Source organism: Macrobrachium nipponense, chromosome 43 (assembly GCF_015104395.2).
Source record: "Macrobrachium nipponense isolate FS-2020 chromosome 43, ASM1510439v2, whole genome shotgun sequence".
Taxonomy (NCBI): domain Eukaryota; kingdom Metazoa; phylum Arthropoda; class Malacostraca; order Decapoda; family Palaemonidae; genus Macrobrachium; species Macrobrachium nipponense.
This window is the reverse complement of record NC_061104.1, coordinates 12,879,426-12,895,734: the sequence shown is the minus strand read 5'-3', so window position 1 is coordinate 12,895,734 and position 16,309 is coordinate 12,879,426. Positions and strand designations below refer to the sequence as shown.

The 16,309-nt window shown below is 38.8% G+C and overlaps 1 protein-coding gene across 5 annotated transcripts in view; it reads left to right on the top strand.

Moving 5' to 3' along the window:
- Positions 1 to 16,309, top strand: part of LOC135213537 (sodium/glucose cotransporter 1-like) — a 289,323-nt gene that overhangs the window by 46,090 nt on the left and 226,924 nt on the right. For 2 of the 5 annotated variants that reach the window (XM_064247467.1, XM_064247469.1), the window contains exons 3-7: positions 190 to 294; positions 4,162 to 4,221; positions 7,226 to 7,330; positions 9,287 to 9,476; positions 10,373 to 10,584. In XM_064247467.1, the coding sequence (XP_064103537.1) occupies positions 190 to 294; positions 4,162 to 4,221; positions 7,226 to 7,330; positions 9,287 to 9,476; positions 10,373 to 10,584 (672 nt within the window). Of the gene's footprint in view, positions 1 to 189; positions 295 to 4,161; positions 4,222 to 6,762; positions 7,068 to 7,225; positions 7,331 to 9,286; positions 9,477 to 10,372; positions 10,585 to 16,309 lie in introns of those variants that run through there. The other 3 variants (XM_064247470.1, XM_064247468.1, XM_064247471.1) reach the window with 2 other exon arrangements.

The following is a 16,309-nucleotide window of genomic DNA, read 5'->3' as shown; positions in this document are numbered from 1 at the left end:
GCTTCTAACTAAATTATTATTATTATTATTATTATTATTATTATTATTATTATTATTATTATTATTATTATTAATTATTATGATTATATTATGATTATTATTGTTATTAGATTATTATTAGATTATTATTATTATTATTATTATTATTATTATTATTATTATTATTATTATTATTATTATTATTCGCAGGTTGGTGCCTCCCTCTTTGCCAGTAATATCGGATCTGAGCACTTCATCGGCCTAGCCGGTTCGGGCGCGGCTGCTGGCATAGGTGTCGGGGCCTTCGAATTCAACGTAAGTACTACAGTCTCTCTCTCTCTCTCTCTCTCTCTCTCTCTCTCTCTCTCTCTCTCTCTCTGTGTGTGTGTGTGTGTGTGTGTGTGTGTCGTAAAATAGTCATTTATGCCTATTCTTTTCCTTGTTGAGAATGCTGAATGACAAAATCGTGGCGATAGCTTGTTGTTAGGTGCCGAAAATAGATAGATATGCAGTTCTTAAATAGAAACTTGAGTGGGTACGTTCCGTAGGGGGTGACAGTGACTTCAGTGCACCTCACGCCGTGCACCGTAGGTATTACTTAAGGTTCTTGCCAGCGCTCTTTCTGCCCCTAGCTGCAATCTCTTTCATCCCTTTTACTGTACCTCCGTTCGTGATCTTATTCTTCCATCTTACTTTCCACCGTCCTCTAATAGTAATTGTTTCACGGTGCAACTTTAGAAGTTTTACTCCAATTAGGCCTACAACTTTGAAACATTTTTATTCTGTTTCAACTTTCACCGTTGAATGACCTGATCGGCCGCAGCGTTTAGCCTTAGGCCTAAAGTTCCCATCCCATTGTAGTGACTAAAGCTGGTTACCAAAAGAAAAGCATAAGAAATACTATAGTACTATTGGTCGTCATAGGAGTAAAAGTGGTGCAGTTGCTTGAAGATTGACGTCCTCCAATAATAATAGTGGTTATTGTAGGAAGATCGCAAAAATAATAAAGTTTCAGGAACGCTGACTATAAATTATTTGCATTGCCGTGAAAGAACGCTGCTTCGGCCATTTTTCATCGCGTATTGAAAAGTGGACGTAGCGAATGGGATTTACTACGCATGCTGCTGTTTTGGTTGGGTGCGTTTCGAAGGCTTTGTGAGTGGAAGCGCGAGCGCGTTCATGCATGATTGCCGAGACGGGTCGGGTGCCAAAGTTTCGCCCCTTTGTTGTGCCCAATACCGAAGCGATTACTTGGAAATACGATCTCTCTCTCTCTCTCTCTCTCTCTCTCTCTCTTCTCTCTCTCTCTCTCTCAAGTTTTTCGTACATTTCTTTCGACTCTTTGTTCAGCAATACCGAGAGAATTGTTTGGCAGTGCCATATGCATCTCTCTCTCTCTCTCTCTCTCTCTCTCTCTCTCTCTCTCATTGTGCTTGTGTGTATGATTACCTTAAGTTTTTCTTTTGCATGTTTAATCATCATTGATTCTCTTTGTTCGTGAGGATCATTTATTTCCTTTCTATCCTCTGTTGAAAGCAGCTCTTGACAACTTGATGTAGCTTGAATGACTCACCACTCACAAGCAACAAGATTTGGAAAATAAGTGAATAGTCTCACTCGACGACTTTAATTGTGAGGTACAATTGCCTCGTGATGATTATTTATATGGACATTGGTGTAATCAGAAGCAATGGCTCACTTCCCGGAAAAAATCACAATATTGACACTAAAGTTCCCGCTGCGACTTCCTTCTTCAATGGGACATTCCTATATCGGCGTTTGAGGTCATTTGCTTAGCAAACGGCAAAATCAGTTCCACATGGCAGTAGCAAAGGCACTGAAAATATTGCTACGAGGCCTGTGTATATTTTTCGCATTTGTAATGTATATGTTCTAGCGTCAAGTTCTGCCATAATTATTTCTTCAACATTTGTTTCGGCTGTATTTAAATTGTAATTCAAGCTTCTTTCGGTCAGGGGCTGTTAATGCTTAACAAACTTATATCTTAATACGTAACAGACATCACATATGTGATAAGTTTGTTATGCATTAAGATATCTTAATGCATAACAAACTTAAAACATTTCGTAAGTTTTCAGGAATTTTTCCAGGTCAAGATACTAGTTTTCATCTATTTTTTTCAAGATAATATTTTTCAGAGATTTTCGTATGATAGATTCGTTATCTGTCCACGAGTTACAAGCAAAAGAGCAATTTTCTTGTAAATTACTCTCAAATAAGTAAAAAAATAAAAGAATTTTAGGTAGCTACACTAAAAAATTTAATAAAAAAAATGGCAAATTGTTAATTGTATGTTGTATTAATCTGGTAGACGAACATTATGCATCTTATGAATCTTATAGGGATATAGTTATATATTTCTTGCGAATTACCGACACACACTCACCCCTTCCTCCCTGGGGACCAAATATGACTTGAAATTGGCAGGCATTGCTAACTTGAATTGGTTGTAAGTCTGCTTGTGGTACACTCGAACCAACGACATTATGATCACCTCGCGCGATTCAATCTTATAATGGCACAATATAAGTCAGTTTATATGTACCGATTAGTACTATCGTCCTTTCTTGCCAGTAAAGACCATCGATTTCTCATTTTTATGTGTGTTAAGAACTAATAAATGCCGGGAAGGCGCATGGAGGCAAAATAAAATACGAAGCTAGATGTGTATACTACCACTACCACGTCTACGGTACCTTAGAACGTTTAGAAACCAGTCCCTGTAGGTTTTATGGGCCTAACTATCCGTGTGACATTGAAAGCTACATCAATAGTTGAAAAAGTAACTTTCGCAAAGCGAGTTCCTTACTATTCACAGTACATTAGCTTCCGGAGGGGGGGTGGGGGGGAGACGGTTTGTGTTAGTGCAGTCAGTGCACCTCACGCAGTGCGCTGTAGGAAATACGTAAGGTTCTTTGCTGTTTCCCTCTGGCCCCTTGCAGCAACACAATTTTTTCTCCCACCATTCATATTTTCTCTCTTTTTTTCTCATCTTACTTTCTGTCAATTTCCTTTTTAGTGCTGAATAACCTTTTAGGTCCCAGGGCTTGCTTGGCCTTTGGCCAATGTTCCATTCCACGATGCATTAGCATGAGATTGATTGTTACCTGTCACAGCATTGCAATGGAAGATGTACTATAGTAGATTCACATCAACCGTGCATTTGATGTTTAGGTCAGTCCCTTACGACGCTCGAGATTGGCTGTTGATAAGCCAATCACAGGCTGGAAACTCTGTCTCTCTCGAGAGTTCACATAGGCAGGATGTATGTTCCACTTCTCCTGGGGGATACTTTTGAAAGACTAATCCCTCAGGAGAGGTGGAACATAGATCCTATCCATGTGAACTCTTGAGAGAAACTGAAAGTTTCCAGCCCTGTGACTGGCTTATCAACAGCCAATCAGGAGCGCCGTAAGGGACTGGCCTAGACATCAAATGCACGGTTGATGTGAATCTATTATAGTACCTAGTATCAGTATTTGGGAAAAGAGAGAATGTGTAAATAAAATGCAAGAATGTTTAGTGCAAGCATAGGCAGAAGAAAATGACTGTACCTAGAGAGGGCTCCAGCACTTATCCTGTCTAGACAATCCTCGAAGGATCCTGTATTTTTTCACCAAGACTTAAAAGGAAGGATGTCAATCGTATTACCAGTTAGAAATATTTATAAAAATAAATTAAGTTTGTTCATTTACAAATCATAAATGATAACTTAATTTTTGGACTAAACAAAAAAAATATTTGGAGGAAGAGGATGAGGTAAATTTTCTTATACAAGTTTGATGTGTAGAGCGTTTGCAGTTCCAGATAACATTTTCTCTCTCTCTCTCTCATCTTCCTCTCCTTCTCCATCTCTCTCTCATCTCTCGTCTCTCTCCTCTCAACTCTCTCTCTCTCTCTCTCTCTCTCTCTCTCTCTCTCTCTCTCTCTGAGACTTCTGTATGTTTTATACTTGCAGTTGATCTAGTTTTAGAAATTAAAAATTCAATACCATTTTTACAATAATGTGAATTTTAGATTTGGGGATTTTTGAAAAGTATGTCAAAATTCAGTAGAAATAGAAATATGTACATATTATATGACCTTCTTAATTTTAAGATTTACTTGCACTGTATTTTGCATTCATGTTAATAATTAATTGTTTTTGCTGTGCTTTCACAGGCACTCGTCTTGCTGCAACTTTTAGGATGGGTCTTCTTGCCTGTTTTCATCGCAAGTGGGGTAAGTACCAGTATGAACTAAGTTGCATGACCATTATTTTTATTTTCTAGTCATACATACCACGTATTTAATCGATGGCATGCTGACGCTTATGCTTTACCATGTCTCTAGGATTTTGTGATTTGCTAAACAACAATCCATCATTTTTTTTTTTTTTTATCTTCGAGGCTTAAGGTTCATCTTTTAGTAAAACTGTATCCCACAGCAGATTAGAGTATTAAGTGATAATTCCAGTCGCACAAGAATGCTGCTGCTCTGCTTTTTATTTAGATATGCTTGAATTACACACAAGAATTTGATTGCCATGTGATGAATGTATGAATGTTTGGTGAATGAAACATGCAGATGATATACACATGAAATGCACCTTCTTTTGATTCTGTAATGACCTTAACTGGAAGGAGGCCAGTGATAATTGCATCTTTGTACAATTATACTTATCGCTTGTAAATCATTTTGTCTTCAATGGTGATTGGTGATGGAGCATGATTCTTTTGTGTAGATTAATTATTTTTGTTCCAAACGATCCATGTAATGATAGCAAAGAAAATCACGTCTTTGATATACTGTTAATGAAATAATATCATAGTAAAGACCATGTTGTTCAAAAGCCCATCTTGAATTACCAAATAGAACAAATTCAGAGTTGATTTATGTATCTTTGTACTGTGATTTGTAAATTTTCATTTTACAGTACACGTATTTACTGTTACATTAAGATATTGAAGAAGTGTGCATCATAAGATTTTATGTAGGAGTACAGTGCTTTTCTGTCCTGCTTTTCAAAGTTGTCAAACCTGGCTTTTCATGATTTCGTGTATTTTTTAAAAGTAAATTTGAGAGATTATATGTTTAAAGTTTTTTTAACTTCTTTAATAAATGAGAGTACAGTATTTTTATGAATACGTAATTTCATTGGGATGCAAACTGAGTTTTTTGCATTTTTAAAACATTGCCAATATTTTTTTTGTCTGTATGTTGGTATTAAATTTATTTTTGTGGAATTAGTTGATAATATTAATGTACTGAAAAGATTTTGGATTGTAAAAATGATTGACCGTGAATTTTCTGTTTTGTAAGGCGTTTAGAGAATGGCAATCATTCGGTTAAATTTACACAACCTAATATTTGTATACTGTTGAATCTGTTCTCATGAACTGGACATTTAGATTTAAATAGAAAAAAAATGTCAAAAGTTTATGACTGACACAAAAGTATGAATATGTAATAATTTAATACATATAGTGTTTTCAAATTTAAATTGTATAAATTCACTGTAAGTAAAAATTACAGCTGAAAAGTGGAAAATCATGTCACGGGTGTTCAAATGATTATAGTACTGTCTTTGGATGATAATGTGTGCGGACGTAGGTTGATATTTGTGATCTTTATTAGGATAATTGGTTCCATTGGAAACTTAAGGTTATTTGCCAGATTTAGAAATGTTTACTTACTGGAAGGATTTAGAAATATTCTCATCATCTTTGTGGATGCTGTAGGAACAAATTTGCATCTTGTTACTGGTTATTATAAATTGTGATTAAGTGCAATTATAAACATGTCAAAACACAGGGTTAAGGATAACGTGATTTCCCTTCAAAACAAATTTTGACATTGATTTATCTACTTATCAGTTTGTTAATGCATTTGTAACAAAGAAGAATACTGTAGAAAACTAAGTATGTACACTAATTTGACATGCTCTGACCAATGCGTCACTGTCTTGTTTTGAGTTTGTGGTTTGTTTCCAAATACAGAACAGTATTTATGTGTCTAGAAAAGAGGAAAGCAGGATCTTTTCACCGGGCGACACAGGTCTTCCCCAGAAATAGATTTTTCCTTCGTCAAAATCCCTTTATGTGATGATACTTTATGGCTACCATATGCTTGGATGTGAAAACTTTACATTTCCAATTATAGAAGCTGTATGAGTGTACATACTTTATTAAGGTCTTTTATATGGAAACTTCCATAATAAAAGCATTTGTTGTCAAATTATTTGGTTTTCAAATCTGAAGTGCCAGTTCCAGCTATTACTTTGAACTTGCTTCCTTTTGTTTCACTTTGGTTATGTTTATTATATATTTGCAGAAGACCATGAAAAGCATGGGTCAAGCTAACTTAATGCAATAGAAAAACTTATTTGATGTTAAATTGTTCAATACTTATTCTCATGTGAGTGTTAACAAGTTTTTATTAAAGAGGTTTGGGTCAAGTTATTGGTAAAATACTCGTGACGGATTGATTGATTTGGAAACATGGAAGAGGCACAAATGAATATCTCAATTTCACAATTTCTATGAACTGTTATTGACAACATTTTGCTTCTTGTTGCTAATTTAGCTTCCTCAATGATACTTGTTACATGGGTAACAGGTTGTAAATACATAAGCTCTTGTGACTCTTCTATGCATTTTATAGTTTTAAGCTCTTGCCACCACAATGATTTTGAACATATCTGTTTGATTCTGCTCACTGTATTGTGACATCCTAAAATGCAGATCTGTGACCTGAGATCAGAAAATTTTATTAATATTCCAGGGTGTGGTATACCTTTTGCATGCCTGACTGCTGTTAGAAATATTGTCCTCAAATGTTGATATATATTGATGGCAAAATGTGACCTAAATAAGTGCCAGATATTTCAGTATTGCTCACTTACTGTGCATGGCTTTTAAATTTGCTAAACGAACTTCAATATCCCTTTAGATGGGTATTCCCCACTTTTTGCATATTGTATCCCTCTTTAGTAGCATGTATCATAACATGGATACTTGGCAAGCATGTTGGAATGCATGGAGGCAAAGGAGAATCGTTCTGCATTGAAGCAGCCCTTGCTTATGAAGGTAAATTAAAAGTCGTACTTTGCTTTGATACTTGGGAAATAATTGCATCATAAAAGTCTCTTAAAAGTTAGTTGATTGTTGCAACTTTATTGCATGTAATGTTTGATTAAATTTGATTTCATCTGAAAAATGTTGTGACAGTTCCCATTTTTCAACAGGTGAATACACTTCCAGAGTATACAAAGAAGAGGTTTGGGGGACGTAGGATACAGACCTACTTGGCCATTCTCTCCCTCATTCTTTATATCTTCACCAAAATATCAGTAAGTAGAAGTGTCTCCAGGTTAGAAGTTATCATTGATAGATCTTGTTTGATGTCCCAAATTTTGACACCTGACTAAATGTGCTGGCATTGTAATATCATTGTAAGTTTATTACTAGTGTGCTCATAAATTTTGTGAATCAAAATGATTAATGCACTTGTTATAGTTAATTGATGGAGATTCTGAGCATATGGGTTGTATGATATGTACAACCAGAAATTTAAAGGACAGTTGCACATTTATCCATCCCGTTAGCTGCAGCAATGACCTAAAAGATTTATGCTCAATTTGAATATAAAAAGGGATAATAAAGAAGATATGGATGAGAGTCTCCAGAAACCCCATTCCTATTTACTAATAAAATTTGACCTACTGCCACATGTCCTAAAGAAAAATTGTTAATATGCGAGTAATAATCTTCAGGAAGATTCTTGCTGGCATAGCTTGGCACTTTCAGTTACTGGCATTCAAAACTTTAGTAACATGCAGATTCCTTTTCAATAGTAAGGAGGTTGATAGTGCCATGATTTCATGGTATCTTAACCTTCACCTGGGATGTGGTTCTGAGAGAAATTTTCATAAGCCTTAAAAGAATTGCAGTAACCAAAAAGAAAATGTTTTCAGAACCTGGTTTGTGACATAATAGGTGAATGAAACGCTTTTCTTAAAAAGTATGAAATACTTGTCATAAAAACCCTGGTCTGTTGAAGACACATTCTGATGACTTGGCTTAACAAAGGAAGTCTTCCTTATTCCAGGCTTGAGAGGCAAGAGAAGGAATGGAGAAAAAATTGAACTGGCTTAAAATCTTAAATTCAGCAACTTGGTAACAGAATCTAAGAGAAAGGAAAGACCAGTGAATGGTGATAAAATCTTAGACAAAGGAAAGACCATTGAAATCCTTATTCTTAGAGAAAAACTACTTGAGAGGGTGCAAAGTTTGCTGACACAGTGATTGAGAATAAAGGTTGTAATATGGGTATATATTCTTTTTACTTATGGAGGTGAATAAGCACCTAAGTCCAGACTTTCAATCTCACAAGTCTGGGATAAATATGACCTATCTCTTGGTGGCAGGAAGGACATTGTTGTCTGCTGCTGAAGAAAAGGAGAAAAAGTTTGAGGTCGGCTATAATGGTGAAAGGGCTTGGATCTGCATCTCTTCGGTCACACCTGTCACAAAAGGTCTTTGTTTGGATAGAGCTTCAAGGTAGATTGCTAGTGTGGGTTAGTAATGACCTCTGTTGCCTCCATCTCTGAATCCTTGCTTGATAACCTCCAAACATGAAAACTAACTACATATGTACTATACAGGCAGTCCCCGGGTTACGACAGTCTCGGCTTACGACGTTCTGAGGTTACAACGCTTTTCAATTATATTCATCAGACATTATTTCCAGGGTTACGACGCATGTTCCAGGGTTACGACGCCTACAACGCTCATCTGGCAGATGAAATATGACACCAAAAATGCAAAATAATCAATATTTGAAGGTTTTTTTGATGAAAAATGCCATAAGAATGCAGTTTACATAGTTTTCAATGCACCCATAGCATTAAAAGTAAGGTTTTCTTAGGATTTTTGACGATGTTCCGGCTTACGACGATTTTCGGCTTACGACGTGTCTCAAGAACGGAACCCCCGTCGTAACCCGGGGACTGCCTGTATTTGGGTTGTTCTTGAATCTTCTGAAATGAGACTGAACTGTAGAAACTTTTCAACCCTAGGAAGCCAAGTCAACTCAGTGCTGGTCATAGGTCCGAATAAATAGGGAAGGTTTGAGCGAGGAAAGGCACCCAATTATGAAATGAGTTTTTGTTCAAGATACGAACAGCTGCAGGAGGTTCACTAAATACAGCAACCCTGACTATAGACTAAGCTAAGAATGCACATTTACTTGCTTTTATTATTGTATCCATTATGCCTTTTGTCTAATTGGCTTAATTATTTTACAGGTCAACCTGTACTCGGGAGCTATTTTTATCCAGCAAGCATTGAAAGTACAAAATCTGTACTGGTCAGTTATTTTCCTTCTTGTAATGACTGCCATCTGCACTTTGATGGGAGGTCTTGCAGCAGTTATTTACACTGATACCCTCCAATTCTTCATTATGATTGGGGGATCATTATTTGTCATGGCAAAAGGCAAGTCTGCAAGAATTTTATAATTTAGTGGTGAATATATATACATACTATACTGTATCAAATTTAAAATTACTCTTTGTGTTCCATTCTGTTTAGACATAAATATATACAGAAATATCTTAAGGTTTAAAGTAAGTTTCAGTGTATTTATTTACTAGAAGTAATGTAGAAAAAATATAGCAATACGTATAGGTTAAAAAGTTTCCTTTATGTATGTATTTGCTGGGTAATATCCAAATCTTATATTATTTTTTTCTTGAAGGAGAAAGGTTGTTATAAGAATTAAGAAACACGACGAAATTTATTTTTCTGGGCTCGGCCGTGTCGCTCCATGAAATAAGTCCGTTTAGCGTTATTTAAAATCCCTTTATTGTGCCTTGAATCTAGTTGAAAATTCAGCATTTGTAGTAGGACAATGTTTTTGGAAGGCTTATCATAAAGCTTGTGAATCTTCTACCACAAAACTAGAAGAATTGTAAGGGGTATTTTTCATCTCTGAGTGGGTTGCATGAGTGTTTTTCAGTATTTGGGACAGGCTACAATGTATTTTTCTTAAATATTATTTAAGTGTTTTCAGTGACTGGTGTGACTTTGACCAAATCAGAAAAATGTTATTCCTTTACATGAAATAAATCTTAGTTTGGGTATATTATGTGTACTCTATTAGACCAGTTTCTGGAAAATATCTGTGATGTTATTTTCATGAAGTTTAAAGATTGTTAGGGGAAGATTAGATTGACTAACATCGGTCAGTTTGAAGGGTAATACAATATTTGTCATTTTGACGTCTATGGAGTGAATTTCATAAGTATTTTTAGTAAATTTGTATATCTTATTATGTCTTTTGGTCCATTATTTTTGGCCCTCATTAAACATGTGCTGTTTACCCATCATAGGTCTTGAACAAGTTGGTGGTTATTCAGAACTTCAGACAAAGTACCTCGCAGCAATTCCAGATAAATTGGTTGAGAATTCTACTTGTGGACTTCCAAGGGTTGATTCCTGGAGAATGTTGAGAGATGCAGACCCTTCCACCAGTGATATGCCATGGCCAGCTTTTCTTACAGGACAAATGCCTGCGTCAATCTGGTACTGGTGCACAGACCAGGTAAGATTACATATTAAGAATTTTTTGTTAAAAATTTCTGATTTGCATGGTTTAAATTATACAGTATTGTGTAAGCTGTTCTTGTTTGTTCTTGGAGATCCAGAACTCGGTTGTAATCATCACAGCATGTTCGAAGGGTTGCCACCACATTGCTACAAAGTACTTGATACTTTAAAGTGTCTGTACATACCAGAATTCTCATTTATATATATATTTGTTCAGTAATTTTAAGCTTTCCCATATAGGAAGGATCTTATGAGGTACTATAAATAATTTAGAAAAGTATCATTGTATTGTCAGACAAAAAAAAGAAGCTTTTTTTATTAAGAAGCAAAATTTTAACAGGATTTACTTAAATCATACAAATCTGTTGTAAAGCTTTTGGGTATTATGTACATTTCCAATAATTAGGGTTAGTGATCTGTTAAAAAATCTAATATAAATGAACAGTTGGTGTAAGTGGTAGTAAAATTATGCAATTTAATAGGAGTAAAAGTTAAGGGATTTTGACGTAAGGAAAAATCTATTTCTGGGCGATTGGCTCGTGTCGCCAGCGAAATATCCTTTAATCTATTATTTCTAGGGTAAATGTACTAACACATACCAGAGAATAAATAAATAAAGAAAAAGGTCAGTATAACTGACTCGCTCACCCTCCCAGAGAGTGTCGGTATGAACACTATGGCGAGTGAGACCACTACCACGAGCCAAATGCCAATAGAATACTCCCACTACAAAATCCCCCAAGAGGAGAGCCGACCCACAGAGTGGGCAGCACCTACTACTACTACTCCATCCCATGCTGCCGACTGCTGCGCCTCTGGTGGCCATCCTGAAGTTAGCAGACAATCTTGGCGATGGGATGGGTAGGGCGGGATTTCGCTGGCGACACGAGCCAATCGCCCAGAAACAGATTTTTTCTTACGTCAAAATCCCTTTTCTGGGCTCAGCTCGTGTCGCTGCGTGAAATCGTACCAGAGAAATAGCACAAGATTGTAAAGAAATTCAACAAATACAAAGAGGTCTCAAATAAAAGATAAAATAAAAATAAATCAATATAATTGCTAATAAGGATACATATACACAGTGATACAAAACAGAAATATTACTTAATTTATACTTAATTCTAATAATATTCCTTAACTTAAGGTAATATACATATATACAGGAGAAATATATCATATATGTACAAAAATGGTATCTGTGTAAAGCTATGTATCAAAACATTCTAAAGCAATTAACATAAAAGTTGAATAAAACAAACTCAACAATAATAAAATATAAAGGAATGTATATGACTTAATATACAAAACCCGTAACCATTATAATAAGATGTATCTCCTAGCATAAAATAAGGAGATGACATCCACGAGATCAATAACCATCATCAAATGTGAGTGTCCCTAGCAAAAAAATAAGGGACACCCACTACATCATCATAAAAGCAGCTAAGACACAAGGTGACCGTAAATGAACAAGGCAGGAATAGACGAACTGTTGGGTGAGGCAGGTAGAAAGGAGGACTGGATCTTCTACTAAAGATTAGTCAGAGTCAGGGGAAACTATGTTCCCCGCTGCAACTGCTGAAAATTTCAGAGCTTCCAAGGACTTTAAGTAATGACGTTTGAACACTGTCGGCGATTTCCATCCAGTATACTTTTTCAACTCATCGAAGTTCATATGTTGGAAATAGTTAATTGAGGTGGCTACTGCCCTGACATCATGTGCTTTTGGGAAAGAGTCAGGATTGGCTTGTTTAATGAAGTACAGGATTTGTTGCCTGATGCCTTTAATAGATAAAGTGCCACCTTTTTCTCTCTTAAAGAGAGGACCCGATGAAGATGAGGAGGTCCTAGATAGAAAGGCTCGTAAGGCTGAAACTGGGCAAAGAGATACATCTTGTGGAAGGGGTAGTACCTTCCATGGTTCCCACCTCATCAAAGGATCTTCATTCTTTGCTATAAAGCTACGTTCCGGAGAAAGTAGCACTTCCCCTGTGGGAAGGAACTGAATATGATCCGGATCTCTGGATAACGCCGACAGTTCTGAAATTCTAGCTCCTGAGGCCAAGCTTAATAAAAATAGGGTTTTTCTTAAGAGCATTATAAATGAGCATGTGTCATTATTGGTTTCTGAAGCCAACTTTAGAACATCGTTTAAGAACCATGATACTGACGTAGGCCTTACCGAAGGTCTAAGTCTAGCACATGCCTTGGGAATAGACGAGAAGTAGGAATCTGTCAAGTCTATGTTGAACCCAAATTGAAAAATCTTCTTCAAGGCTGACTTGTTTGTCGTAATTGTGCTAGCTGCTAAGCCTTTTTCAAATAAGGATCTGAAAAAGGATATAGCTGAATTGATTGTCATGATCCTAATATCTGATTCTTTCAGGAAGGTTGCTAACTTTTTGACAGCAGAATCATACTGTCTCAAAGTTGAATCTCTTTTATCGGATTCCAAGAAGAGAATATTCTGAGGGTCAATATTCGCATCCCTTTTCGCTGCAAACTTCATGAAATCCATAAAGTTAGGGTTTTGAGAATCCCTGAGGAAGCGAACACAGTCTTCGTTTGTACTGACTGGGAGAGCCTGGGATTGGGAATCCGAAGAGGGCGAAGACCCAGTTCCAGAATGAGAGGGTACCAATTGCTCTTCGGCCAGTCTGGGGCTACTAGAGCCACTTGACCCTTGAATGTCCTGAGTTTGTTTAAGACTTTCATGAGAAGATTCACCGGAGGAAAGACATAAATCTTCTCCCAGTTGTTCCAGTCTAGAGCCAGGGCGTCCGTGGCATAGGCCAGAGGGTCCAGGTTGGGGGCCACATAACACGGGAGTTTGTGGTTCGTTTGAGATGCGAAGAGATCCACCTGTAGACCTGGAACTCTCTGAAGAATCCATTGGAACGAACTGTTGTCCAGTGACCATTCCGACTCTAGAGGTACTGATCGGGATAGAGCATCTGCTATGACGTTTCTCACTCCAGCTATATGAGTGGAGGAGAGATGCCAACTGAACTTGTCCGCCAGGGAGAAGATGGCTACCATGACGTGATTTAGATGACGTGACTTGGAGCCTCCCCTGTTTACACAATGTACCACCACTGCGCTGTCCAGGACTAGCTTTATGTGGGAGTACTTTGGCGGGCATAACTTTTTTAGAGTCAAGAACACTGCCATTGCTTCCAGTACGTTTATATGGAACTGACGGAACTGAGGTGACCACGTTCCTTGAACCTTTTTGAACTGGGAATATCCTCCCCAACCGCTTAATGATGCGTCTGTGTGGATGGTGATCCCTGGTGGAGGAAACTGAAGGGGCACTGACACCGACAAGTTCTTGACTTTCGCCCACGGTCGGAGACGATTCTTTAGAATCAGAGGGACTGAAGACAATTTGTCCCTGGACCTGACATTTGCTCGTGAGCGCCAGATTCTGGTTAGGTCTTTCAGTTTGGCTTTCATTAAGATGTTCGTCACTGATGCAAACTGGAGAGAACCCAAGATCCTTTCCTGGGATCTTCTTGATGCCAGTTTGTGACTCAGAAATTGTTTGACTGATTTCGCTATTTCCTTTCTTTTGGATGATGGAATCGACAGAGTATGGGAGGAAAGATTCCATTGAATGCCTAGCCACTGAAAGTTTGACTCTGGGGTGAGCCTTGACTTGGTCCTGTTTATCTTGAAGCCTAGATATTCCAGGAACTGAATTACTTTCAGTGTTGCTCTGTTGCATTCCTCGACTGTTGAAGCCCAGATCAACCAATCGTCGAGATACGCTACTACCATAATCCCTTGCGATCTGAGTTGTTGAACTACTACTTCCGCCAGCTTCGTAAACACCCTGGGTGCTACGTTGAGCCCGAAAGGAACTACCTTGAAGGAGAATGTCTGGTCTCCTATCTTGAAGCCCCCCAGATACGGACGGAAGTGTCTTGCAATAGGGATATGATAGTAAGCGTCTGTAAGATCGATAGAGGTGGTGACGGCCCCACGGGGAAGTAAGGTCCGTACCTGCGAGATCGTGAGCATCTTGAACTTGTCGCAGCGAATGGCTAAGTTTAAGAAGCGGGACAAGTCTAAGATTACCCTTCTTTTTTGTGAGCCTTTCTTTGGCACGCTGAACAAGCGTCCTTGAAATTTTAACCTTTTGACTCTCGCTATAGCTCCTTTCTGAAGGAGATCCTCCGCATACTCCGTCAGTTCCTTGGAAGGAAGTTGGCGGAAAGGTCTGGATGGGGGTGGGTTCGTTAACCAGCTCCAACCCAGGCCTTTTGACACAATGCTCTGAGCCCACTTGCTGAAGTTCCACCGGTGGCGAAAGTGAAACAGCCTCCCTCCTACCTGAAATTCCTCATTGGTTCTGGTAGCCTCCTCGGCCTCCTCTGAAATGTTTTCCCCTATTAAAGGGACCTCCCGATCCTCTCCCACGAAAGGATCGCTTACCTCTGCCTCCCTTACCCGAGCGGTCATACTTCTGTGAAGCTTGACTCTCGAAGGCTTGATTGTAAGCTGGAGAGAGGGCGTAAGAGGTGGAGGGCTGAGGCTGAGGGGAGATAACGTAAATCGGCTGTGATTGAGCCTTTGGGTTGGGAAGTGGAAGGTGGGCTGTTTGCACTAAGGGAACAGCCGGAACTTGCTGAGAAAAGCGTGGCTGCTTTTTCTGGTAGGGCTGGAAACGTCTGGGTTTCCTTTGACCCTTACCTCTAGCTGCTAGATCTTGCCGCCTCTTGGCCGTAAGACCCCAACGGTCCTTAAGGCTCTGGTTCAACCTCGTAGCCTCTGACTGAACCTCCTTCACCATCGCTTCTGGGAAGAGGTCTGCTCCCCAGATGCTCGACGCAAGTAACCTATTCGGCTCGTGCCGAATAGTTGCTTCTTGTAGGACATGCTTCCTACAATTCGTCCTAGCAGTGGCAAACTCAAACATATCTGACTGTACCGTTTGAGTCAGGGATTTGGTCATAAGCTTGAAGAGCGGTTCTGAACCATAGGCTATGGTAGCCACCTCGGTCATAGCCATGGAATTAATAGATCTGGCTAACCGCGATTTGGCGTCAAATTCAGCCTGAATAAGGCTATCTGGAAGCCTAGGTAGCTTTTCACCAAACTGCTCCATAGCACAGTCCGGTTTGAGTTTGCCAGCTGAGAAGGTGTTAGGTAAGTCTTCCCACAATTCTCCGGCTGAAGGAAGTAACGGAGATGTAGGATCTGCTTCCTTCAGTTGAGGCATGGGGTCCCCCTTCTGGGCCGCTGGAATGGTAGACGTCGCGATCTTTGTCAGGAAAGGGAGCGGGGTACTCTCTCCATCGTAAAGATCGTAAACGGACTCTTGAAAGGTTGGATTTTCGTATTGGAACAATCCATGTCCTCTAGACACCTGAGCCATTCTCTCTGAGCCTGGTCACGTGAATAGAGGACTGTCTCCTTTGGTACTTTGTCATCCCGAGTCATGGCTGAGGCGGTGAGCCTTGCGTAGCCGATGAACGGAGGCTGAAGGTCTTCCGGGTAGAACTCGAAGTCCTCGATCCTCCGAGTTCCACATTCCGGGATAGAAATGAGTCCGTCTTGGAAGGGGGCGTATGACGCTACTCTCCAAGGGTTGTTCATTGAGAACGGAGGTAGAGAGTCATACGGGGGAAGCTGGGCTCCACCTGTATTGAAAGGTGGAGGAGAGGCTAGAGGAGCTTGGCTCAGTCCGGCTATAATGCTGTCTTGAGAGGTAATCC